The sequence below is a fragment of the Lynx canadensis genome, chromosome C2 (assembly GCF_007474595.2).
Source record: "Lynx canadensis isolate LIC74 chromosome C2, mLynCan4.pri.v2, whole genome shotgun sequence".
NCBI classification, from domain to species: Eukaryota; Metazoa; Chordata; class Mammalia; order Carnivora; family Felidae; genus Lynx; species Lynx canadensis.
In genome coordinates this window covers 136,424,503-136,451,650 of record NC_044311.2, presented here as the reverse complement: position 1 = coordinate 136,451,650, position 27,148 = coordinate 136,424,503, and the positions used below count along the sequence as shown (strand labels likewise).

Genomic DNA, 27,148 nt, shown 5'->3' with positions numbered 1-27,148 from the left:
GGATTGGTATTAAACTCCTAACTCTGTCTTATTTCAGAACAATTAAATTAGATTTAAGATTACTGAATTTTTTTTACCTTAGATAAGAACTGAGATGTTGCTTAATATAGTGTTATAACCTTTATGTATTTCAACAAGTTTTTAAGTACAATAAATGAGAAATAATACTACAGCTTTATATTTAAAAGTTAAAAAAATGTTAACTCTAAATTTTAATTCTACCAATTTAAATAGTAAACCAGAAGAGATCAGGTTAATTAGATGTTAGAAAGATATTTGGTTTGTTTGTTTAGTTAGTTCTTACAATTTACTTGCTAATATCTTCTGAATTCCAATATAATTAGAATTATAGTATTAATAGTGATTAAATAATGCTCTTTATTTTTTTATGACATAACAGCTGATTTGGAAATGGAATTTTTACCAACTTCAACTTATATTGAAATGATTTCAAGGGCTGTTTGTAGAATATTTGCATCTCCAATCATGTGAAATATGTAAATTTGAGCTATCCATTCAATAATGCAGAAAGGCATTAGCCTTTCTGAAGGTTTTCTGATATATATCCCTACCACGAATGCTAAGATTTTAAAATTTACCAGTTGATCAACAGAAAAGGAGTAGAAAAAATACACCCTATTCATTCATGGTCAGAAATTGAGAGGGAGGAAACAAAACCTAGAGGGGGTGGGAAAAAGAGAGAAAGACAGAGCAATAGAGACAAAGAGGAGGGAAAAAAAAGGGAATATAGGAGAGAGAAAGAGAATATTAGAGAGAATGAATTGGAAGAAAAGAAGAAAGGAAGAAGGAAGGAAGCAAGGAAACAAGCCAAAATTAGAGAAAACCTACTTCATTTGTACTTATTCAAAGGTTGGTTTGAGCCATAATAAAATACATAAAATGATACAATTAGATATGACCTTCATGATCTTATATCTTTATTAAGTAAAATTACCATATAAGGGCTAAAGAAGATTATAAATAATATTTATTTACATAGTATTGTAACACACTATTTAAAGCTCTTAATGCTACTAATATCTAAACCAAAACCAAACAGGTGGAAATTTTCCGATAATTTTACATGACTAGAGAGATTTCTCGACTACTTCAAACTGAAAGTATTATACGTAACATTACCTAACTATTCTTGAAAATTAAACCCAGACAGACTTAATGATTATATTGGTGATATAAATATCTTAAATCACCAAGATAATTTGTGATTTTAAAATTTACTTTTCCATTCTTAGGGTATGTATACCATATTAAGAAATAAAATACTTTTCAGATATCTAAAAGAGTTCATCCAGATCCCAAAAAGATTAATTATGTCTTACATACTGTATTTTCTTAAATATAAATGAATAATCATAAATCCATTTGACTCAAACTATACAACCTATGAAGTACTGCATGTACTTGTATTTTTAATTCTTAATTTAAAAAAATTCTGTGTATTTAATAGTAAAAACGATTTGCGATGAAATTATTTGTGAATGAATTCATTTTATATATACAACTAAAATTATACAAAAATGTTAATCCAATGTCCAGACTATATGTATTTATTGCATTAAAAAAAAAACACTTAAGCTACTTTAGGCTAAAAAAAAAAAAGAGAAATTAAAAAAAAATAAAGCCATAAGACATATTAACCTTGTCCATGTCTACCACTAATGAATGTATATATATTCATTTGTGTAATTATTTGGAAACAGTAGGAGTGTAGCATTTATAAAATACAGTTATTCCCAATGACTAATATGAGAAGAAAGAGGATGAAAAATGGCCATTGACCTAAACTGCCCATGTAAGAAGTTTCGTAAGAAAGAATTTACTGCTATCTCCTAGGCATAGCCTGTTGGCATATCTGGCCCATGGTATTGGCAAGCCAGTGATCTGAGAAATAATTAGAGTTTTGTCTGAAGTAGAGAAAACAGTAAGACTAAATGATAAAAGGAGACAAGAAGATAGACAAGTAAAGAGCTGAGAGGAGAAAAACAAGGAGATATTCATGTTTATAGAAGAAGTTAATCCTCATGCTCCATATGTGGATACAATAATCATCCTTAAGTAAATCAACCTAAATTTATAACCGGTATAATATGATCAAAACAAACTTCTGGAATGATTTAATATTTGGAGATATGATATACACATCAACGGACATAGACACATACTTCTGATTATATATAATGATTAACATAAAACTTACCTTAACACACAGTTCACATTTTATATGTTTCAGGCAAAGGATTTTTATTTTATTTAAACCTATAGATAGATACTAATTAGACTGTCAGATTACATGGTTGCATATAACAAAACTAAAACTCAGAGACTTAAAAAGATAATTTAGCAACATTTATATATTTATTAAGATTTTTTTAATCTGAGAAGGTAATTTATAATCTCTAAGGTCTCATTTATTGAACTGTTTTAGCTGTACTGTTTAGAATTTTGTGCTTTCCTATTTCCCGTGGAAATAAGCTAAACACAGAGCTTGTATGTTAAGATGTCTGAAGATCTATTTTCAAGAATTTATGCATATCTCAGAACTGTAAAATAACTGCTCTTCTAATCATAACATTTGGTCAAATGAAATATTACTTATTAATTTCAGGATTATAAACTTGATCTGGGGCACCTGGGTAGCTCAGTTGGTTAAGCATCCTACTATTTCAGCTCAGGTCATGGTCTCATGGTTGTGAGGTCAAGCCCCACACTGGGCTCCGTGCTGAGCCTGGAGCCTGCAGCCTGCCTGAGATTCTCTCTTTCCCTCTCTCTCTGCTCCTCCCCACCCCTAAAAAAGAGTTCAGGAAAAAAAGTTGATCTGTACTGAGATGTTTACAAAGAATAATGAAGAATTTGATAAGTGTAAATAATTATGCTGAGACGATAAATTTTTAATTTTAGATTATTTTCTCAACTGTCAAAATATCACTTTAGGTACCATGTAAACTTGACTTTGAGCATTCTTCATACCACTGTTGGTGACTTTGAGTCGTAGAATGTTAAATAAAAAAAATCAACTCTGTTATCTTATGAAAGAAATATTCCATATTCTCCACAAAATTATGTTGCTATCATATACTAGCCTAAATAATCTCTACCGGACTTTCTTTTGGAAACATTTATCTTCTTGAAAAGGTCCAGTCAGATTATGGTTAACAGGAAATATTGTTCCTCGAAGAGTTATTGGAACTCTTTTCTTTCCTAGCGCTTTCTACATATTAGTAACCAACAAATCTACATATCTTCTCCAAAAATAGACATACTATGCACTTATAATTGGTTAATTAATAATTTTAAAATGTTGGCTATGGTTATTTTAAAAACAGAACATTCCCCAAACTGTATAAGTCTGGAAATTCCTTTGTCTCAGTGGAAGAGAAAGGAAGGAAGCAAAAGCATGTTTAATCTGTGGCTGGGTTACTCCTGCATTCTAAAGGTCTGTTGCTAGGTGAGAAGAAAAAAGGACAGTAGTGGACAGCAGAGTTTAGAAAAGATAATGACAGACTACTAAAGAAAGTCTAGCTTTAGATCTTACATTATAGGATCCTGTAGCTATTGTTTTAAGGAGTAAAAGAATACTTTCATGAAACAAAATAAATAGTTTCTGATGAGTGAATCTCAAAGCCCAAAATCCAATAATTTAATTTCGCACATTAGTATGGTCACTCTTGTCATATACATAAACCTGCTTGCTTTCTAATTGTCCTGAATGAGTAGTAAGAATCACTTGCTAGGCAGGGTGTGGTTAGAAGTGAAAAACACAAAACACTTCTCTCATTTTATAATGAATGAAAATTGAACACTAAAATCATTGCTTGTGATAATCTCTCAAATATAGCTTCCTCTGAAAAATGTAGTAACACCTCCTCATCTCAATTTCATCTTCTTGCAAGCAGTAGCTAAAATATTTGCTTCTCTCTCTGGTCTTTACAAAGAAACTGACTCTTTGTGTCCAGGAAGTTGTAATAAAGAAGTATGCATATATGTTGTGAGAAAATCAATACTCGATGCCAACTCATAGCACAATCCATATCCAGTGAACAGAGTGCAACTTTTTAAACACATTCAAATTTAAATTACTAAATTGGATATTTTAAAGTTAGTGTTCAAATTTAAAAAAAAGAAAACTATTTCATTTTTATTTCTTATGATATTTTAGGTCAAAAAAATGAAAATAGGCAGCACAGTACGGATACATATCTAATATAATAAAAGCTATTAGCTTTTGTTGTATATAAATGGTAAACGCCATGAAATTTTATAAACGTCCATAAAGTTGGAAATTTACATTTAAAAGAATAACAATTAAAACCAATATAAAAGATCCACAATTCTACATAATAAAATACAATGTATGGTCATGGATATTGAATTATTTTTGCAAAATAATCAAATGAGAGAAGATTAGATGTAGCAAATGCTTAAGTTCCAAGTAAGAGTGACATGATATTTAACAAGGTCAACTTTAGAAACTAAAGGAAACTTCAGAATGAAGCAAGTTATGCAATGAACTGCATCCGGGAAGAAACAATCCTGATTCTATTTCTTTCAGTGATTTTCTGACAAATTATCTACTTTAAAGGTTGACAATTTGGGGAAGGGAAAATAGGCTAATTGTTCATGAGTGAAATACATGCATAATTAGTTGGACCACAGAAAACTTTCATCATAATATGAGATTAGCCTTGTAAATTTGCAGGGCATAAAAGTAAATATCATATAACAACAACATTAAAACATCCAAGACAAACTGAGGGCTATAATGAAAGAAAACCCAGCAGCATTCAGCTGCCATGACTGGCTTCCATTTTCGCCTTTATTCGCTTCACAGCATTTATCTGCATGACGGAAATTGTTTTTGAAAATAGAATAAGAATAAAATAATTAAGGAAAAAAAGAGTAGAGTTACAACATGAAAGTAAAGAAAAAGAAAAAAAAGTGACAGTGGGAAAGAAAAAAAAAGAGAAAATAATTAATGCAAGATTTACACAAAGCCATTACAAATTCCTACAAAGAAATTATTTTGATACAAGAAAAAGAATGGCTAAAATCTGTATACAACTTTTCTAAATAGTTGTCACATATTTAAAACATAACTGAGTCTCAATATTAATAAAGTTTATTTCACATAAATCAGACAGTTGTTCTGTCATTGATTCTTTAGAAATAAGTATCCTATTTATTCTCTATTGAAGATACAACTTATGAGTGAGAAGGCACCTGTCATTTCACTGTGCTACTGGTAAATTCACATTGCTACTGTAAATATGAACTCATCATATTCTATAATGTTTACAGATATTACTTTTTGCTACCATCATATCTGAGAAGAAATATTTAATAAAAGTAGTTACATTTTTAACAATGAATAAACTACCAAGATATATCCATGAAAATGACATATTCATAACGGAAATTTGCCATAAGGGTAGAAGCAAGGAGCATTGACCCAACTGACCATAAGCATGGTCTAGACATATGTCATTGTACCACTTTAAAAATAATTTTGAGAACAAAGGATCATGAAAATATACTTTTTCATTATGTGCTAAATTCAAAGGAATATTGTTTTGGGTATAGTGTTAATATTTAGCATTGACTGAGATTTCCAAATAGTTAAAATAAAGGTCTCTCCAATTTTAACTGAACTTTAATTTCACCATTGTTTTAGAATTTCTCTAATGTATGTTCTGAACAGATCATAAATTTAACTTTAAGAAAACATGTTTGCATTTGCCATGCACTTGAATGTGTTGTTTTTGTGTTCATGTTGAGTTATTCAGAACTGCAAGGGTATACTAGTGTGGCTTGGAACTAGACTGAGTGCCATCAAAATAATTTTACTGTACAGTTCATTAGAAGTATAATGAAAAACACCATGTAAATACACACACACACACACACACACACACACACACACCTGAACATTTTTAACAATTTATTTAGTGGTGGTGATTTATATAATTTCTTTGTCAGCTTCTTATATTTGAGGAACTCTCATAGATGCATTACATGCTTGAATTCAGATGATAGAATTGTTTTACCATCAGATCTAAACAATGCATGAATGGAATTGTTTGTCATCAAATAATATTGATAATGTTAAAATTAGACATGTGTTCAATTCATAGCAACAAAATCAGAAAAAGGAAGCAATTACTAAAAGAAAAATGGTCTTTTTTTGGTTAAAAAAATGGTATTAAAAATGTCATAAACCAAAAGAAATGGTGGGAAATGCTTTTCAAAATAAATTCATCTCCAAGGATTTTTAAAAGAGTAGTATATTTAGTAATAAAAATTACAGCATGAATCAATAAATGTCATTTTATCAGGTTCTTGTTTATAGATTTATAATCATTTTATAAGAATTAATTTGTCATAACTATTCAATATTCTCATTGTTTATAAATAAATTAGATGGAATTATGCTGTATGAATATTCCAAAAGGGAATACAATTGTGATTTTGCACTCTATTTCTATGTAAATCAACAAATACATCTTTCAAAATAAACACGTTTAGAGTGAAAATGAGAAAATATTATTCATCACAAAGTATCTTTTAAATCACAATAATAAACTATGGATAAATGTGGTATCCACTAATGTACATGCATAGAAAAACCATTATTATCAACGTAATATGTAATATATGAGTTTAAGGTGAGCATATTGTTAAAAAAATAGCTCTTCAGCCCAATGAATACATGTACTCTATATTTAGCCTGCTGCTTACCAAAAATTAAATACATGGAATGCACATAAGCGATGACTTTCTAAATTCAAAAGCCCATAAACTTATTTAGACAATATACAATGCATGCTACCAAAAATGAATTAAAACTAAATTGATTTGTGAAGTTCACATCTTCTAAAACTTGAATAAAAACACTTAAGGTCTGCTAGTTTATTACAGAGAACTCATTTCAGATTTGAGCTTGAATTTATAATATTTATTTTAAAATGGAATAAGAAATCATAAAGCCACAAGAATAACTTTGATGAAGATGAAATGATGAAGATCATTTTCCTCATTTTACCAATACGTAATTCTAACTCTATAGGATATTGTGGGTGTAAAGGCTCCCAAATTCACCATCACCCATCACAGTCTTTAAAACCACCCCATGAAACCTTCTACAGCTAAACTGAACAATTTTTAAACTGTAAAGGCATGCCTTTAATGTGGCTTTCCACGAGGCTTTAGCAGTCAGTGGATTCTTAAAGATGAATTAATCTTTTATTATTTCTCCTTTTCCAGGAAGTGGCTAATTGCTTTGTATCAACAACACAGTTTAATGGGGGAAGAAATATGTCTCCTATCTTCTCAGATAGCTTTGTCTGACTTCTCCTTGACCACATGATCTGCTTCATCAGCTGTGAAACACATTCCAGCTTTTTTCATCCTAAAGTCCTTCTGACACTGTTTCCCCTCCCTCCCCTCTCTGCTCACCTTCATAATTACAGTCTTCTTATTTTTCCAGGAATTCTACAACATCTTACTCTCACTGGGTATGGTGGTGTGGTTTCCTCTTCCTGTGTAATATCACAGTTCCTTTGGGCACAACTCTTAATCCTCTATTACTTAGTAACCCAAGAAGTACACCTTGAACATCGATGCTGCGCTCATCACCCTTCTAGGGTGACATCAATGAGTATTTCAGACATCAACTCTTTTTCATAGAGATAAGGCATTACTCATTGTGTGATTTTATCCTCACCCAGGCCTCAAATACCATTCACCTGTTAATGTTATCACCATAATGTATATTTCCAAGCTATGACTGTCTTCTCATCTTTATACACACACATATAACTACTACTTGACATTTCAAACTTAATGGATACCAAACTGAAAAGAAACTCAAAAGTCATCAATATCTACTGAATTGAATCTATTACACATGTAAGCTTAACCTAAATACACATTGTGTCCAGGATTTATTCATGGCTTTCTTTTTCTACTGCCATCATTATTTTTTCAAGCATTCCTGTTTATCCATCTCTTTCTTTTACCCATATGAGCAAGATAAATCTGTCTATAATGCCTATCTATTCATATAACACCCCTGTTTCAAACTACTTCTTACTGTCTTTAGGATCTCTTTTAAAAGTGTTTATGTAGTTTTCAGAAGACCTGGGATTATCTGGGTCACAGGTCCCTCTCTATCCTTATCTTTGTTCACACGGTTCCAGGTTCTCTTCGGTAATGTTTTTTCAGTTCCTAAAGCAGATCAATTTCTTTTTTCTTTTAGAGATTTCTTCCATATATGACACCTTCCCCAGAAGGCTCATTTCCTGTGGGTTTCTTCAGGAAAGGTATTTTCTAAGGGAACGCTTCCCTTGCCCCTACCTAACCGCCCCCCCTACCATCACAAGTTAGGTATAATTGCCAACCCCCTCATGGCAGCATATGGCACCAGCCTGTCTCTTAGTTGTAATTGTTTAGTGGTTATTCTAACGCTAATTTTATGTCTATCTTCCCTACTAGACTGTAAAGTCTTTGAGGGCAGGGGCCAGTTTTGTACTTTTCACAGGTCATTCCTTTATACTCATTTCAGTCCTTGTCACAAAGCAAAACCCCAATAAATATCTGGAACAAATGAATGAATTTTACCATTGAAGAACCAGAAGTAACTCGCTTGGCTAAGAGGAAATGCATATTGAGAGAAATTAAGTGACAACAGCAAAGCTGAAACTATAAACCATAATTCTCTCCATTTTCCTTCTAGGTACTGCCTGCCTACAATGTGATTCTGAAATTGGAACAAAATATGTTTTTATAGTAAATGTATCATAATATATCTTAGATATTTTTGTGCCTATATATGTATGTTTGTGTGTATATAGATATGTATATATATACAAACACACAAACATACATATATGTATATATATGTGTATATATATATATTCTTATTTATTTACCCTATTGTCCATACCTATTTTTGTTTTTTATTAACAATATTTTTTTAAGAAAATAGTAAGGACTCTGGAAGTATAATATAAACAAACCTGTCTAAAATTGATTATTTGTTTTACAGTTTGTGTTTTACTTATAAACTGTTATTAAAATGTCACCTTCTAACTTCATACAATATTAATTTTTATCCTGATAAAAACAATTATTTCCTCCAAACACATGAGCTAAATTAAAGATTTAGGAAAATGGGAATACACAGTTGCAATCCACCTTTGAAGATTCTGACTCAGATTCAGAATCATATTTATATTATGTTGCTGATATTTGCATAGAGGATAGTTATTACAAACATAAAACATTATAATTGTAGAGTTATTGATGTATCAAACAGAGACAATGAACTTGAGAGCTTATTCAACCATTCTTCCTGGGTCTATCATCTTATAAGGGTATTGGATTTGTCATATGACTAAGTAGCTCTGACCTTGAACAGATCCCTTAACCTTTCAAATTTATATTTGTAAAATGAGTATAAGTCTTCCTTGTTCAATACAGATTCAGAGATATATGAATGAGATAATGGGATAATAAATGCAAAAGTGATTTGTAAATCAAAAAAAAAACATAACATGATATCAAAATTAGTTCTAGATGCTCCCAACTTCCTACTTTCAAATTATACTTGGAAGCACTTATTAATTAATGTTACCAATACAAAGCCAAAATATCAATTATTTTTAAAACATATAAGCAACAGTAATTATTTTATAATAGAAAGACTAACTGTATAAAGATACTTTCAAGTAAAAACAGATGTGTGATATCACAAAATCATAATAATGAGATTAATATCCAGTTGAAGTTACAAAAGTGTTAAAGAGCATGACTGAACTGACAAACTATTTTTTCCCAGTATCAAAAATGTTATGTACCAATACTGATACTCTAATATGACTTCAATAAGCCATGCTTATGAATATGCTCCTTTCAGCTCTACATATATACATATGAAGACTATATGTATGTTACATATATTTATACATATTTGCATAAAATTTACCTGTAAATATTACAGATATATTTAAAGGATTGATAAATGTTAAAATATAACCCATGTGACAACTCAAATAAGACTACAAATCAGGACAAATTCTTGCACCTTTACCTCTCTAGCATGTATCTGAAAAAAAAATGTTAATATCCTTCCTGTGGACTTTGATAGTATTGCTAGCATATAATCACGGAAGCACTGTTACTTAATAAAGGCAGAATCCACCAGGGTGCTGTGAATACCAATATAGCATGTCCTGCAATGTTGTGAGCCTCCTTGAAACTCTAGTTATAGTTTTTTTCTGGGGCTACCTCTGTGGCTGTTTCTGCCTTACTATGTGACTGATTCTATCTTTCTAAATTCAACTTGTTTGATCCGTTATGGATGGTGTCATCATCTTTGACTGCATTTTCCCAAAAGTGAAGGACCAGCCTTCACGTGTTTGGTAGAGATGTTGTCTTCTTTACAAAAGATTTTCTGGTCTCAAAAGAAGTCTTTCATGTTGATTTTTGACACTTCACTCTTACCTTCCATCCTGTCCCTCTGTTCGTTCTCTCCTCACTACTTCAACCACTGAAATTGTCATGGTGTATTTACAAGTTAATAATAACCCCGTGGCAAGAATGATTTAGGAAATCTTGAATAAGACATGTCACAATAATCATGATTGGAACTCAGAATTTACACTTCCTTCTATAAAATTATAGAAGAAATATATATAAAAATATCTTTATATATATATACAAAGATACATAAAATTTTCCTTAATTGAATATTAAGGAAAAATCCACAGGAGTTGCAAAAAGTTGGTATGCTATTTGTTTTCATCCTAAGAAAGCATAGAGTTTTGCTTACCTTTAATAATGTTGGGCTTTGGTGGCATGCTGAACTCATAGACTGTCGGTTCTGAATATCCCAATCTGTTGGCGGCTGTAATTTGAACTTCATACCCCATTGTCCACTGTAGATGCTCCAAAATAATGTGGTCTTTATTTCCCTGAACCTTTTTCTCTAGCCACTGATCTTCTTTATCTTTCTGTAGAGGCAACACAAATATATTTTGTAAATACCCATACACTAAAGTTGTGGTTTTTAAAAAATTTATCTTCAGGTGGAACAAATAGTTTTATTAATAACAAAAAAGATATTTTGCCATTGACAGGGATAAATAAAGTTGCTTTATCAATTAAATCATTTCTAAGAATTTTCTATAAAAAGTGTAATGTTTTTATTTTAGCCAAAGGATGATGATTTCATAATTAAGTCTTGACAATTCAGTGGTTGATAATTCATCTTTGTTGATTTTATTTTTATTTCACAGACATCAGTTTGCTGTTTAGCCACTTTTTGACTGTTAATAGTCATATAAACAGAAAACATTCAACATGATTTATAGAAAAAGCCTAGTATATCCATTAAATTAATTGCCAGAGACTATTGTTTAAAATTTGAGGTGTGTGTTGGGGGACATAAAATGTAGCCTGGATATTTTTTATATATGTAATTTACCACTAGTATTTTTATTATTCTGGTGTTTTAGACTCATAGTATAACAACATATAAGAAAAATTATTACCTGTTAAAAATGTTACTAGCATCAGAAAAAAAAATGTTATGCTCCGCTTGAACATTCTACACTTAAATCCTGATTCTTTTTCTAAAATAAATGCTTTGAATAACATATTTCAATTACCCTTTATTTGAAAAATATACTATGATTATAATTAACACAGAAAGAGTTCATATATATATAATTTAATGAATTATATATAAAGATTATATATATGTAAAGAGTATATATATATATATGTATATGTATATATATATAATTTAATGAATTAAACAATTTTAAACAATGTTAACATTTGGTTGTGCCATGTTAACCATTTAAACACTGGCAAGTTCCTTAACTTCTTTGCTTTATTTCTCTCACCTCTATTACAGAATAATAGTAATCAGCTGCCTTTGTCAGCTTTCATATGGGAGCAGTGAGGAAAATCAAGTACTTTGGATAGTACAGGGCCTTAGGGATCATAAGCACTTAACTAATGACAGCTATTATTAAGGAGAGCCTATTTTCATAATAACTGTATGAAAATAAAATAATATTTTTCTACAATGATGTCTTTAATAAATCATTACTGCAATTGTAAACTTGAATTTCCCAGAGACATGATTGTAAGTAAATTAGAGCCTGGCCATATTAATAGATAGGTAGATAGATAGATAGATGATAGATAGATAGATAGATAGATAGATGGTACATAAATGACATGTAGAAAATATTATATCTTTTTAACCTCAGAGACAAGCCCAGTATTACTTTATGTTGGGCCAATATTTTACAATGTGTCTTTAACAATAAAGCATAACAATGTTTCCCGCATTTATGATGAAAAATGAGGATTTATGCTCCAAAATCAAGTTAAATGCATGACTGCATTAAACTGATGGACTACAAACATGAATTATCCAATCAAAGGAGACAAGAAGGCATTATTATTTTGATGCCATACAATGATTCTATTTTCCTACTTAATTATTTTTGGTTACATAGAAGTTTTTTAATTTTTTTTATTTTGCACCACCTATTACAAAGCCTATTTTGATATCTCTTCTAAAACTAAAGATACTAACACCCCTAATGAAGCCATGGGTTTCAGGAAAGCACCTAAAAGTTTAGGATAAACAAGAAGTATTTCCTTTGCTTTTGAAACTTATCAATGGGTTAAGTTTATATATTGTTTTCCAGTACTATTTAAGGTATTATGAGATGTACTGGAAAGGCATTGGAAAACCGAATAGTTTGGGCCAGGATATTTGTAAATTGGAAGTCACTAAATGACCAGTAAGGCTAAGAAAAGAAGTAAGGTGTGCTTTTGAAATGCTTAGGACAGCTGTACCAAATAGCCATGATTTTCCCAACACCTTTCAATCCATTCATCAATTGTTCATTCAGCCTTTATTGGGGAGTGCGGCTATACTAGAACTATGAACACAATAGTGAAAAAGACATATACAATACCCTCACCTTGGAGTTTACAAGCCAGTCCAAAATAAAGACATGAGCTCTTTGAAAGACCAAGGATGCTCTGGGAGCATTAAAGAGGGAAATACAATAGAGTACAGGGACTAGGAATGTCTCCTCTGGGGAAGTGATGTCACCCTCAATGGAAATAACAAACTCCAGTGCCATTTTTCATTTGTCTTAACATACTTAATAAAAAGAAGCGATCTTCTTTCACAGAAGTATAGATGCAAAAATAAACACAATGACTGAAAATCTCAGAAAGATGCACAACCACTGAGAGATATAAAAATGTACACTATAGGTTCATTATTTTCAGTAAATGTAAAAACACTGTAAGTATTAACCAAAAACCTAAAGCTAAAAACATTTATTCAAAAATAATTTTAGATGATATTATACATATATGTGCATATACATATACATCCATACATAGACACAATAAAATCTATATAACATAAAATCTGATTATTCTACATTGTATATAGGAAGGAGGGGGTGAGAAGCAGGTGAACTGAAAGGTTAGATAAAGACAAGAGGTATACAAAGGAGTAGAGAGTTTCCCCTATAGCCTTCATTTTATTCCAATAAATTCCATAAATTCTATGTAACTATTTTTATTCTCATCTTGGTGAGAATGAATATTTTTGTGAAGATTCAGAATGAAGTTTTGCTTTGAATCTTAGTGGAGATGTGGATTACCCAGGATAAAATTTATTCTTCAGAGGGATGGATAGACTTCATGTCCTTCACATAATCCTCAAAAAGCCTATTTCTGGGAATTGAGAATTTGAAGTGAAACTTCCTGACAAGCACAAGACATGCAGATAGTCTCTTCTGAATTACCCATCATTTAACTCTTAATTGTTGAAGCCCTTAGCATGATAAATTAAAAGCCCCTCCATCACTTTAGATAGTTGGACTGATGGCATAAGGAACCAAAGGGAGTTCTAATATTTCCCCCAATTTAAGTCAATTTCATTTTCCATTCAACATTAGACAAGGAGGCTTTTTAATCCCCTAATTGCTATTCCCAGGGAATAGGAAAAAAATTAAAGTGGGTGTTACCAAATACTCCCCTAGGTATCAAAATCTCAATTATCCATTTGTGGAGTGCCTAATTTACAGAATTTAAATGCCTAGGGAATAATTTAGGATAATCTAGTTGCAAAATGTTCCCCTAGGTAACTTAATGAGATGATTTGCTGAATAGGGCTATTATTAATAAGCCAATTAAATGTTGAAGGGCAGCTACTGAAAGAAAAATGGTCATTTTGTTTTGATATAGCTTCTCTTAAGCAATCTTTTTTTTTCTTTTTTTTTTTTCAGAAAATAGATAGGGCCAAATGACAGTTAAGAGCTTTCTTTAATAGTTATTTTAAAATCATAATATCAGCATACAGGGAAATATTTGCCATCACTGTATGGAGAGGAGAACTGAGAAGAGATAAAAGAGGGTTTGTTTGTTTTTTTGTTTTTGTTTTTGTTTTTGTTTTTGTTTTTTTGTACAGGACTCCTGACTGCTTTTATTTATAACAAGAAGTAATTCACTCATCCTTTTTGAAGTCTCAGGAAATATATTGGCAACATCATCTTAAATTAAAACTAAATAAATATAACAACAGAGGACAATAGAGGAGGTGAGCTTATACTAACTAGATTGATTTTAAGGTTCTTGTGACTCCCATGTGTTATGCTTTAAGATTTTCTGTTTGCATATAAGGTAGTTTCTGGTTCCTGGATTTCCTGGTAGCAATGATTCAGCTATTCAATACTTATATGACTTTACAAAGGGCCCCAGAATTCTCTACAGTTCCGTTCATTACTCTGAATATGAGAGAAGTGATTTAGCAATCATACACACACACACACACACACACACACACACACACACACACATACACACACACTCATGCATGCACACATACACCCCAATGTGATTTGAAAAGATACAAAATTTGGAGAGTTTTAGTAAAGTTTCAAATTCTGCTTTCTTTCCTTTCAATTGAAGTATAATAGGCTCAGATTGTAATTTCTCGGAGTGCCTGGGTGGCTCAGTGGGTTAAGTGACCTACTTCGGCTGAGGTCATGATCTCACGGTTCATGAGTTAAGCCCCACATTGGGCTCTGTGCTGACAGCTTGGGGCCTGATTTGGATTCTGTGTCTCCTCTCTCTGCCCACCCCCAACCCACTCGCTCTCTGCCTCTGTGTCTCTCTCAAAAATAAATATTTTAAAAATTCCAATTTTTCTTTTCTATTATCCTAACTGATTCAAATTGCCTTTGTTTCATGTCTTAAAGCTTGATAAAATTTTGTAAACTGGACCCTACTACTTAATCTATTGCTAGTCTCCATGACCCATGTGTTTCTTTGGGGAAAACTAAAATCTGATTTTCTTATTCATCACCTTCTGTGTTCTTATAACCCATAAAAATTCACCCAGTGCAAGTTTTTTTTTTCTCTTGCATCCATTGTTTCTCATATTTATTAATCTAGTTATACAATTACTTAAAATTGTTCAACAGAGTCTTATTTACTCATTGACTCATTGATGCATTTATTCATTCAGGTAACAAGTAGTCTTTTTGAAGTTATCAATATGAGGATGAATAAAACCCATCCTCTTCACTAGCAGCAAAGAAAAATTATCAAAAAGCTTAGGAGTCTTTAATGCCCATAGTTATTATTTGAAAACATTTCAAACTTATACTGATGGTTTTAAATAAATTTCAGAGTACTCACCTAAACATAAGTTAATCATAAATTCTTAATATTATTGATAATTAATCAGAAAATAAGTTATCTCAACAACAAGAATTCAATTTTACATTTTTTTTATTTTAAGACCTTTTTCAAAATTATCTTTTCCTGTCTATGGCCATTGAGATACAACCTTCCAGACTCCAAATAGCTTAAGAAGGTCAATTAAGACTCAGAAACATATGCTAGAGCACTGTTGCTAGTCCCTAAAGTAACTTCTTCACAATTGATTTTAAGCAACCAATTTTCTTTAGCCCTTCTTAGCTCAGGAAATTTATTTAATGTGAACACTAAGTGATAGTTATGATCCCATAGCTATCCTCAAATTAGGAAGAAAACAGTGAAAAACTCATGGAAGCATGTAAAAAACTATTTATTAAATTATATGGAGTTACATTGACTCTACAAAATAGATGCAAAATATTCTGTACCTAAGGTAACTTCTTTTATTTTTCCAAACACATTATGAGATTAATAAGCTTGTCTTTATTCTCCAAATACATGGTTTAATCCTACTGACTTACTGTTGGAGACATTAATTTTCCCAAAGAATCCACAGAGACATATAATTCTGCTTTTACCACTCTAGTTCTATTCTAATAAATTCTGTCTTTTTAATGAGTAACTGAACAAAGCCATGTGCTCTATCTACTATATGATAACATAGAATAGTATGTGTTTCCTCATCTACATTGTTACACATTCTCTACATTAGGATATGACTTGTCTTGTCCTCATCCCCATGAAATGAAGCTTCAATAATTATATTCAGTGTTTGCCAGAAATCAACACTCGATCTTGTTGTTTCTAGATTATAAAACATCTAGTCCCATGCACATGGGGAGTTGAAAGATAATGTCTAACAAGCAGTCAAGTGAAAAATCCTTATGATGTTGCTTACTTTCTAAATTCCACTATTTGGTTTCCATAGAGGTTATCCAATTAAAGCATGCACTGCATATGGATATATAATTTTTCAAGTTATTCAACTGCAGTTTAGTCCACTGTGGAATGCATGGAGTTTGACAAACAAATAGATGAAGTGGCTTGGAATCATACAAAGAGAACAGATGATTAAAAACCTTTCTGAAATCGTTACTATTTCAATACAAGTGCAAATACCAAGGCAAATACTGCTACAAATATCTAGCCACCAAATCTTGAACATGCAAGTTTTTAAATGTGAAGAAGTAATCTGTTGAGAAAGAAAGTGTGGAGAAAACTATTCCTTTCTAAAATCTGCTATTGTTTGGCTATAGTAACATAATCTACATTGAATTATGGAATTTCCTACTGGACCTGTAAAGCTTGAAGTTTATAGGATGGAGAAGGAAGAAGAGGAAGGAAAAAAAAAGTAGAAATATGGAAGCTATTTCAATGTGTGGGAGTAGAAAGCATACCATAAATGATATGGAAAAGAGAAAGTAGATCAGAATGGCTGTACTTTGGAGGCACAGAGTTGGCTAACTGAAGTGAGATGGGACAGACAGTGTCTGAGGGGCTGATATAATCTCCATAGGCAGATTCTAATTCAACCCTTAGTGCTGCAGAACTCTTCAGATTATAAAGTCTTATGTTCTGATATCTGTTCCCCATGCCCATCAAGTTACCCACATTCTGTAAGGTTCAGTTTGCCCATTAAAAAGTAATAAAAAGTATTACTTTATTTTTTGGTGCAGTCGACACACAATGTTATATGCATCTCAGGCGTTCAATCAACATAGTGATTCAACAAGTTTATACATTATGCTATGCTCACTGCGGGTATAGCTACCATCTTCCCAGACACATCACATCTCTATTACAATATCATTGACTATTCCTTCTAGTGTGTCTTTTAGACCAGTGACTTAGTCATTCCATAACTGTGTTTCCCACTTCCCTTCACTTTATTAGTGGTGTGTGTATATATATATATATATGTGTGTGTATATATATATATTATTTATATATATATTTATATATATATATAATTTATAAACAAATAAATAAAAATAGATATTCAAGTGTGAGAAATGCCATCCTTGAAACACAAAGGGATGGAGAGGAATTACTTTTATAAATCTTGCCATAGGAGCCTAAAATTCTGTTGCTAAAACAGTGTTCCATCCTAAAGCACTAGTAAGTCTGATAACACAGTCATTGATTATCAGTCAATGGTAGCTATGTTTTAATTATGCAACCAATTATTTTCATTATGATATTTAAAAACAAACCCTCTAGCACTTTTTCAAAGTTAGAAAGGGCTGGGGATTGGAAAGAGGAGGGGTATGGCAAGACAGAAGTAAGATGGAATTGAGAAGGGACTGAAACCTTCTTTTCCTGGTAGGGTAAAAAATGATATTTAGTAAATAGCAGAAACAGGGCTTTGCTACTATTAGTTTTGGAGGGGGAGAGAAGGGAAAAAGAATTGAAGGTACAAATTTATTGAAAATCAAATTTGTCTGTGTTCCAATTTTAATCTGCTCTAGGGAACATTTTTGGTTTCAATAATGATCAGGGACACAACTGGCAATATAAAGAGTGGGGGCAAGGATACTAAATATTCTGTAATGGGAGGTAGATATCTGGATGGCCCACTATTCTACTACTCAAAATGCCAATACTGTGTCTTTTGAGATACACAGGAGTCATGACAGGTAACCATTGTTATGAACTGAATTGTGTTCCCCCCACAAATTTATATGTTAAATCCCTAACCTCCAACGTGACTTTGTTAGGAGATGTAGCTTTAAACGTTTTTTTAACGGTTATTCATTTTTAGGAGACAGAGAGAGACAGAGTGTGAGTGGGGGAGGGGCACAGAGAGAGTGAGATACGGAATCTGAAGCAGGCTCCAGACTCTGAGCTGTCAGAACAGAGCCCGACATGGGGCTCGAACTTGTGGACTGCGAGATGATGACCTGAGCCAAACCGACTTGGATTGGGCACTTAACCAACTTAGACATTTAACCGACTGAGCCACCCAGGCGCCCCTCCAATATCCAACTCTTCAGAAAGGATATGTCAAACTTCACCTTTAGGTAAAAATTACATCTATAGAAAATATGTTAGACATATTTTTATAACTCCTTATTGCATCTCAATGTTCACCATGGAATTTTATTGGGATTACCTACAAATTCTTATTATCCACCTGTATTTTATGCCATAAATTCTTCTGGGTCCAATTGCGGGCCACAATCTGCATGTGAGGTCTATTCTCCCAGTCCAATTCATGAATTCTGTTCAGGCCTATGACCCATAGAGACTCTTTCCCTTCCAAAGAGTTTCCAGATGGTCAAATAAGAATGGCCATGAAACCTGGCTTGAGTAGCATGAAACAATCAAATTCATAGAAAGACTGGTGAGCCATTCAGAGCTATTTTAGGGTAGAGGCATGAAGCCTTCATAGACAATTAGCCACAAAACACCCACAGCTGCTCATCATTCCCAGCATGAAACCTGCAACAAAGAGGGGTCCTGGCTATTAATCTTAAATTTAAAGGCTGATGTCTAAAATTAATTATTGAAATATGTTTTTCAAAATCAAACTCCTTTTTTACCTAACCTTTAAAACTTAGATATTTGAATTAAAAAGACTATTAAATTTAGAAAATTATGAATTTGTGGGAAAATAGTTAAGATTCATCAATATACTATTAAGGAGCAATTACTTAAAAGACTATAATAAGCTAGGGAAGTATTAAAATAAGCGTCCAGTAAACATAAACATAAAATTGACACTGCATTATAGGGATCATCATAAATGTTAATAAATAAACTTCACAAAATTTAATTTAAAATTGTGTTTCACTTTTTTTTTTAAATTTTTTTTTAACGTTTATATATTTTTGAGACAGAGAGAGATAGAGCATGAACGGGGAAGGGGCAGAGAGAGAGGGAGACACAGAATCGGAAGCAGGCTCCAGGCTCTGAGCCATCAGCCCAGAGCCCGATGCGGGGCTCGAACTCACGGACCGCAAGATCGTGACCTGAGCTGAAGTCGGACGCTTAACCGACTGAGCCACCCAGGCGCCCCTGTTTCACTTTTAACATATTCCACAGCAGACACAAATAATGAATGGTACTTATGGCAAAGTTGTTAAGAGAAGTCACTTTTAGTGGCCTTTGGTATAATTTTCAGCCAAAGGCAAAGTCCATTGGGCTACTTTCTTTACCATTCTGCATCCAGAAGATGTTCTTTATCTCCTACACATCTAAGTCCCGTGACAGGTCTTAGCTGTCCAAGATCCCATTTTAGCTAGTGTTATTAAACTTGAAAAAAAAAAAAAAAAACCTTCTTCCTCAAGCTCAATGTGGCCTTACTTTGTTAAATGTTGATTACGGTTAATTTGTTTTTTAATGAAATGATTAATACCAAACAATTAAGGTATTATTTAAGGCATTAATAACTTAATTCATAAAAATAAAGAAAATAAAGTAAGTATTTTGATACAATAGCTAAATAATTACCTACAATAACTAAAATTCAGAACAGGGGCTTAGCTTGAAGTTACTAATATCAAGCAGAATGGAAAATGAAAATATCCTGCTAAACTTGTCAGAAAAACAAGGGGAAAATGTTACTTCATTTCTCAAATGTTGCAAAGCTTAAAAATCACAAGATTTATATCATGTCATTATTCTGATGATCAATGATGCGATTTTACCCAAGAAAAGGCAAGTATTTCACAATTTACAATGATGAATTTCAGCAATGGACAATTAGCAGTCGAATTCCTATGAGAACTGTTTATTATTGTTACTTAATGTGCATTCTCGCCCAATATGTCAATGAATCGAATGCAAATTTAATGCAATTTGAAAACATCTTACAAACGATAATAAAAAAGGTACTTACACTTCTATATTTTACAATGTATTCCAAAATAGGAGCCCCTCCATCATCTTGTTTGGTGATACTGAGTTTAAAGCTCTTCCCACTGCTTGGCTGCCCATGTATCGATGGAGGACTTGGTTCACCTAAATAAGCAATAAAACATCCTTGATTTTTACACGCATCTCAGAAACATAGAGAAACTGAATTTCAATAAAGAGAACACTTTCATGTAAAAAAAAATGATTTTAACCTGAATTTACCATTTTTCATTTGCCCTTTGTTGTAATAAAACCCTGATCCTTTCTCCCCACCCAAGAAACAGCAACATTCACAAATCTAGAAGTGACATGACAAAATCGTGATAACTGAGAACCAAAATATTATTTATATTGATGTGCAAATGTTCTGAGAATAGTATTGCATTATACAAGCATAAGCTTTATTTCTCGTGTTCTTAACAGTGCACAATACTATTTATTAATGTAATTTTGGCAACTATTTTGTATATATGTATTACTATAAACATACAAAGTTATCAAACTATATAGGATATATACTTACCAGGAAAAATAATAGTTTAGCTATTATTTATCTGCTTTAATGAGTATTTTTTTAACGAGATACAGATTTGAATACAGAAATTTTATAGTATCCAATCAATAGACACGTGTTCCATCCAATATACATAGTTTTTCTTCTGACTTCACAAATATACTTGCCTTTCATGTTTCTTCCCATGGAGGTGGTCTTATAACAAAGATGCTTGTATGTTTAATATGAACAGGATCTACTGAAATATAAAAGTTTTCTATATGAAGGATGCCATCACTGCTTGGCAATTTGGAATGGGAACTCCTTGCTACGTGTCACTTATGTGATGTCCTTCGGCAACACTGGCATCCTCTTCCCCTATTTCTTCCAATTCCTTATAGATATGAATATAGTAATACGGAGGAACTTTCACAGGGTATGCTTTCGTTTTCAAGGTTACACAGACTTGTAGTATTGGTCTAGTCAGAGGAATGTCAAGACAAACTAAGCAGAATACAGTGAAGATGATTTAATGCCTCCAAACATGGAGAATCTAGTTTTATTCTCAGCAGGTTATCTTTTTTTGATATGGTGTTTATAACCTTATGTAGTGAGTAGTTCATTTGAGAAAAGTCATATCGTTAAGGAAATATGCCAGTTGGGTGTGCTGACATGCAAGTAAATAAAATAATGGTTTCTATCAGCACTTACAGTGGAATGTTTATGCAAAAGTAATAATAAAAATAACAATCAAGAAGTAATAATGGATAATTATGACACATTAAGTACTTTGTATATAATATCATCTTTTTTATTTTTATTTTTTTAATTTTTGAAAGAGAGAGAGACAGAGTGCGAGGGGGAAAGGGGGAGAAGCAGAGAGAGAGGGAGGCACAGAATCCGAAGCAGGCTTCAGGCTTTGCACAGAATCTATGCAAGGCTCAAACTCCCAAGCTGTGAGATCACGACCTAAGCTGAAGTCGGTTGCCCAAATGACTGAGCCACCCAGGTGCCCCGCATATATCATCTTATTTAAACTTCAAAAAAATCTTGAGAAGCAGATAAAATACATGGGTATTATCAAATAAAACTAAGACCTGACCCTTAAAGTCTCAACGTCTAGGACAGAGGTCTGCAAGTCAACAGCAGGACATTAAGAGATTAGAAGCATCATAATTTTTAAAGAAGAGTTAAAAAAAAAATAAAAAAGGGTAAAAGAGTAGAGTTTTATGGGTGAAACAACAAGGATGGTGTTCTATGAGTGAAAGGTAGTGTGCCTAATTAAAAGAGGAGAAAACATTGGAGAGGTTAGCCAAGGTCTCACTGGTCCTGCCTTGTTTGGGGATTGATGTGCAGTGACCTGGAGAGAGGAATCAAGAGAGAATGCACAGTACTTTGGAAAGAGAAAACAGTATGACCAAACTCAAGTTCCATCTACTGATGCAGATGGCACTGTGGCCACAGAGGAAGGAGGTATGAGGAGGTCAGGCAGGCAGATGTGTGTGTGGACAGAAGGTGCAAAGGTGAAGGTTGGTGTTAAGGATTATAGGTAGAGAAGGGATAGATCTGTTTATATTTGTGTAAAGTCACTCCAGAATTATTTTCGTTTGAAAATATGATTGTGAGTCAAGATGTATCAGTAGTCATTCTGGGGAGAAAATAACGAGGGGCTAAAAAAAGACATAGGTATCAGACGTGGAGAAAAGAGAAGACATCTGACAGATTTTATGAGAACCAAGAGTTGGTCACAAATAAGGGCAAGATAATTTATTGTGGCCAATTTGACTGTCCTAGTAGGTGTATATAACAAGCAGGGTGATGCATGGATTTTATAACAGTGTTTGTTGAGTCACAGTCAAATTTTCTCACATTTTAAAATAATTTATTCAACATAAAGGAAACAGAAGTCTCTGCAAATTTACCTTAACTTTGTATAATTCAACTGATTTACAACACCCCAAAACAGGATAATAGCAGAAACAAGGCTACAATAGCTAGTCTTCTGTAGTCACCATGGCAATGGACTTAATTTAATGGTGCCTCTTTCTCACAGTTAGGGCCTATATAATTTATGGGATAAAGGCAATGGTCATGTCTCATCAAAAGAATAGAATATTGGACATGTTACATAGTCACTGTTTTTTCTTTCTCACAGACTATAGACTAAACCTTTCAATCTAATTAATCAGACAGCAAATGAATAGGACACGTTGCTGATGGGGACAATTTCCCAAGAGTAGTTTCGCTGTATTTATTGTAGTACACCTTTTCTTTTTTGCCTTGTTCCAGAGCAAAGTTATTTTTATAAATCTTAGATGCCACCATTTTCAGAAACCACTTCAACAAAGACATAATTCACTCCCCCAGAGTATTGAAACACCTCCATGAATTTTAAAATCCCTTAAATTTGCAAGTGAAGAGAAAGGCAACAGAGAGCAAAACAGAGATGATTACTTACGAACTGGTAATGTCTGGAAGATTTCTACTTTGCTGTAGTCTCCTTGCCCTTTTCCATTTACTGCTGCAACCCTGACTTCATAAGTTGTATTTGGTTCCAGGTTGCTCAAAACAACCATTGCTAGAGGAGGAAAAAAAAAAAACAAACAATACAAATATATATGGATGTAAAGATGTACATGTACATATATATATGTGCTTATGCTTAATAATTTTTAGTAAGTAAATGAATAATTTCATTGTAAATCTTTCCAAAAAATACTTGACAAAATAGGAAATACAAATAAGAAATGATTTGTGAATAGTCCCCTTCTTCACCTCTATTTGAGCTTTCTCTTATGATACTTACACTCAACAATATATTCAAGAAATAAGAATGATATAAATAAAACATCCTTACTCTGTGCATCCCAAATAATTTATCTACTTTAAATGGATTGTTTTTATGGAACTTTATGGAGATATGGAATTCAATAGACAGAACTCTGGCCTCCGGTATAAGGTGTTTCACTCACATCTGAAGAGTGTCACAAAGCTGACTCTACCACCAAAGTAGATCATTTATTTGATAATCTCAAATCAAATTAAATTAGTTTTAATGCTGGTTTGAAGGTTGTCTCCTCCTGTATTTTTTTCTGAATTTCTTCTCAATGCTATACTTTATTAGACTTGGATTCAACATGACACCAAGAAGAGAGAATCTGAAAAAGTACAGGAATGTAAATGCTATCAGAAACATCTCCTGGGTCATGTCAACCTCTTCAATTTGCCAAAAAAAAAAAAAAATCTGGGTACAATTGCGGTTTTCAAAATCTCATATTTTTACAAATTCCTCCGATGAAGCCAACAAAATCCCATAGATGCCTCTAACCTTGCTGCTTTCACTAATGAGTGCAAACATTTACTAGTGGAAGTGGCAAAGCCTTGATAAACAATCAAAAGGAAATTATGTCTGGTATACATAATAAATCAAGTGACCAATTCATAATAGAAGATATAATCGATCATAAAATAAAAGTTTCATAAAAGGATCATATTTGTAGAGATATTGCTTTATATGAACCATGACTGAAGATGGTATACATTCAATAAATTACAATATAACTTATTAGCATATTTTTGAAAACGAATTCCATTATAACACAGATTCTTTAGGTAATATTTTTTATTCTACATTATATGAATATACATCATGAATCTGTTTTGATACTTCCTTTTGTTTCATTATTTTCCCCAATATTCATTATCATGACATCTCTTTAGCTTTTTGATTATTGAAATCTTCATTGAATTATTTATTAAACTACAGAAAAGAAAAAAGTTTCTGAATGCACATTAAAGATGTTTTTTTCTAAAATACAGAATTTAAAAAGTATAAAAAATTATATATATATTTTTACATGTATCTGATATATCAGACACCTATTAATGGAAAAAAACATTCCAGATATCAAGCAGACCTTATTTAATATAGTACAGATGTTCTAAAACCAGCAAAAAGATGTATTCCCAAGCAGCAAAATTTACATTTGTATTTCTCAATTTCTCTACTTTGTAAAAAAACTGAACTTGTTTTTGACAGTGCATTGCCTTGTCAAAGACTCAGATTATAATATTTGGTGCCAAAGTCAAGGGAGGCCTTGTGGGAAAACACTGATGGTCAGGGATATCCAACTAATTAGAAGTTACAAAATTAAATGGGAAAACCAAGACCAAGGTTTGAATCCAACTGTTGTTGACAAAGTAACAATCTGTGAGCTTTTCAGGAAACCCAAATCCAGTTGATTAGTGACCTGGAATCAAGGTGTATATAATATTAGTCCGAGGGGAAAAATAGTTGTAACTGAGAGATTAGTGGGTTAGGTCATGCAGACTATGGAGGGAATCAAATTAAAAGTTAGAAAGCCAAGATCCTGAGACAGTGGAAACCTACCGTCCTTGAGAGAAAGTTTCTGTTCAAGATCAGTATAATAAGGAACTCAAGAGTTTAAAAGTCATCACATCTTGTCAATTTTTCCAGTAAATAAATATAACCAATTTGAAACCAATGTGAACTAGGCTCACTGTTCTGCAGAGATTTTTAAAGCTTTATGAAAGTGTATTTGTTCCTCAGGGCTTGTAACAAATGCTTAGGCCCTTGGGCAGTCAATATTGTCATGGACCAGTCAGTGTTCAATGTGATATTAGGGAGGAGGCAGTGTTTGATTATCCTTTACTTTACCTTTATGGTGAACGACTTGGGGTAGCATGGGGACATGTAAGACGCATGCAGGTATTAGTCTGACTACAAAAACCTTTGCAAGAAGACACTATTGTGATGCATGCTTTAAAATCATGAAAAAAGTCATTTGTTTCTGAGCCTCATTCCACCAGACTGAGATTCCACCAATTCCTAGGGCTGAGTTAGTCTCCCAGCTTATAAAGGAAGACATTTTTAGTACATGTCATAGAAATAAAAGTATAAAGATAAACTGAAAGAAGGTATAGATAAAATAATTTGTGACCTGTAAAATCATCATCACTATGCATCAGTGATCTATGCAAATAGGGATGTTATATGGAGACTGTGAGGTAATGAAAATAATGGATATTCCAAAGTTGTTCATCTTTGACTCTGTGTTTAATGGCAAAATAGTCTGTATTTAGTCTCAGAGATACTTACTTATAAATATTAATATTTACATAGGTATCTACATAGTATGCTACAAATGATATAGGAGAGATTGCTATAGACGTCTTTACTGCTGCAGACAACTTTGATATGTGCTATGCCTCTCCATATTTCTGTGACGTAAAGATGTAACCACTACCATCATTTTAAGATCACTGATAAACTAACTCAGCCGAGTAGGTGAGAACAATTAGTAAGGTTTATGTTTGGTTGTTTGCCTTGACACAACTCAGCAAGAAAATCAACAGAATTTAAATCATACAATTTTAATTGTAAATAAAATTATCTGCAAATCAAAAGTGTGGAAATCAGACCGTTCCTTATTTTAGGTTAAAAGTAGATAACAATAGAGCTATTAAAGTATCAGAGCACATCACATGAAGGAAAATCGAGGTTATTAGATTAAACAATGGAAACAACAACCCACCTCTCCCCCCAAAAAACCTCTACATTTTACTTGAATTATCTGAATATTTCTAGTCAAAGCTCTCTCTGGCCTGAACTGTCACCATTCTCCTCTGTTCACCATTTCACAGGGCATGTGAGGAGCTTTGAGTGTCCCTCTATCTCTACCAAAGGGGAAACTCATTTCTTTAATTACATTATAATCAATTCAGAATCAAGTCTCCCAAGTTTCCTCACAGTCTTCTGTTCTCCATGACAAGATTCTCCCCGGGGGGCCTGGGTGGCTCAGTCTGTGGAGGGTTGAGCATCAACTTCAGCTCAGGTCATGATCTCACAATTCCTAAGTTCAAGCCCTGCATTGGGCTTTCTGCTGTTAGCACAGAGCCCACTTTGAATCTGCCCTCCTCTCTCTGCCCCTCGGCTGCTCAGGATTTCTCGCTCTCTTGCTCTGTCAATCTCTCTTTCTCTCTCTCTCCAAAATG

The 27,148-nt window shown here is 32.7% G+C and overlaps 1 protein-coding gene across 1 annotated transcript in view; it reads right to left on the bottom strand.

Annotated features, from left to right (window-relative positions):
• NCAM2 (neural cell adhesion molecule 2) overlaps positions 1 to 27,148 on the bottom strand; it is a 224,369-nt gene that overhangs the window by 31,842 nt on the left and 165,379 nt on the right. The window contains exons 13-15 of the mRNA XM_030328483.1: positions 23,592 to 23,711; positions 20,624 to 20,745; positions 10,847 to 11,027 (exon numbers count right to left, since the gene is read on the bottom strand). Of these exons, the coding sequence (XP_030184343.1) occupies positions 10,847 to 11,027; positions 20,624 to 20,745; positions 23,592 to 23,711 (423 nt within the window). The remainder of the gene's footprint in view (positions 1 to 10,846; positions 11,028 to 20,623; positions 20,746 to 23,591; positions 23,712 to 27,148) is intronic.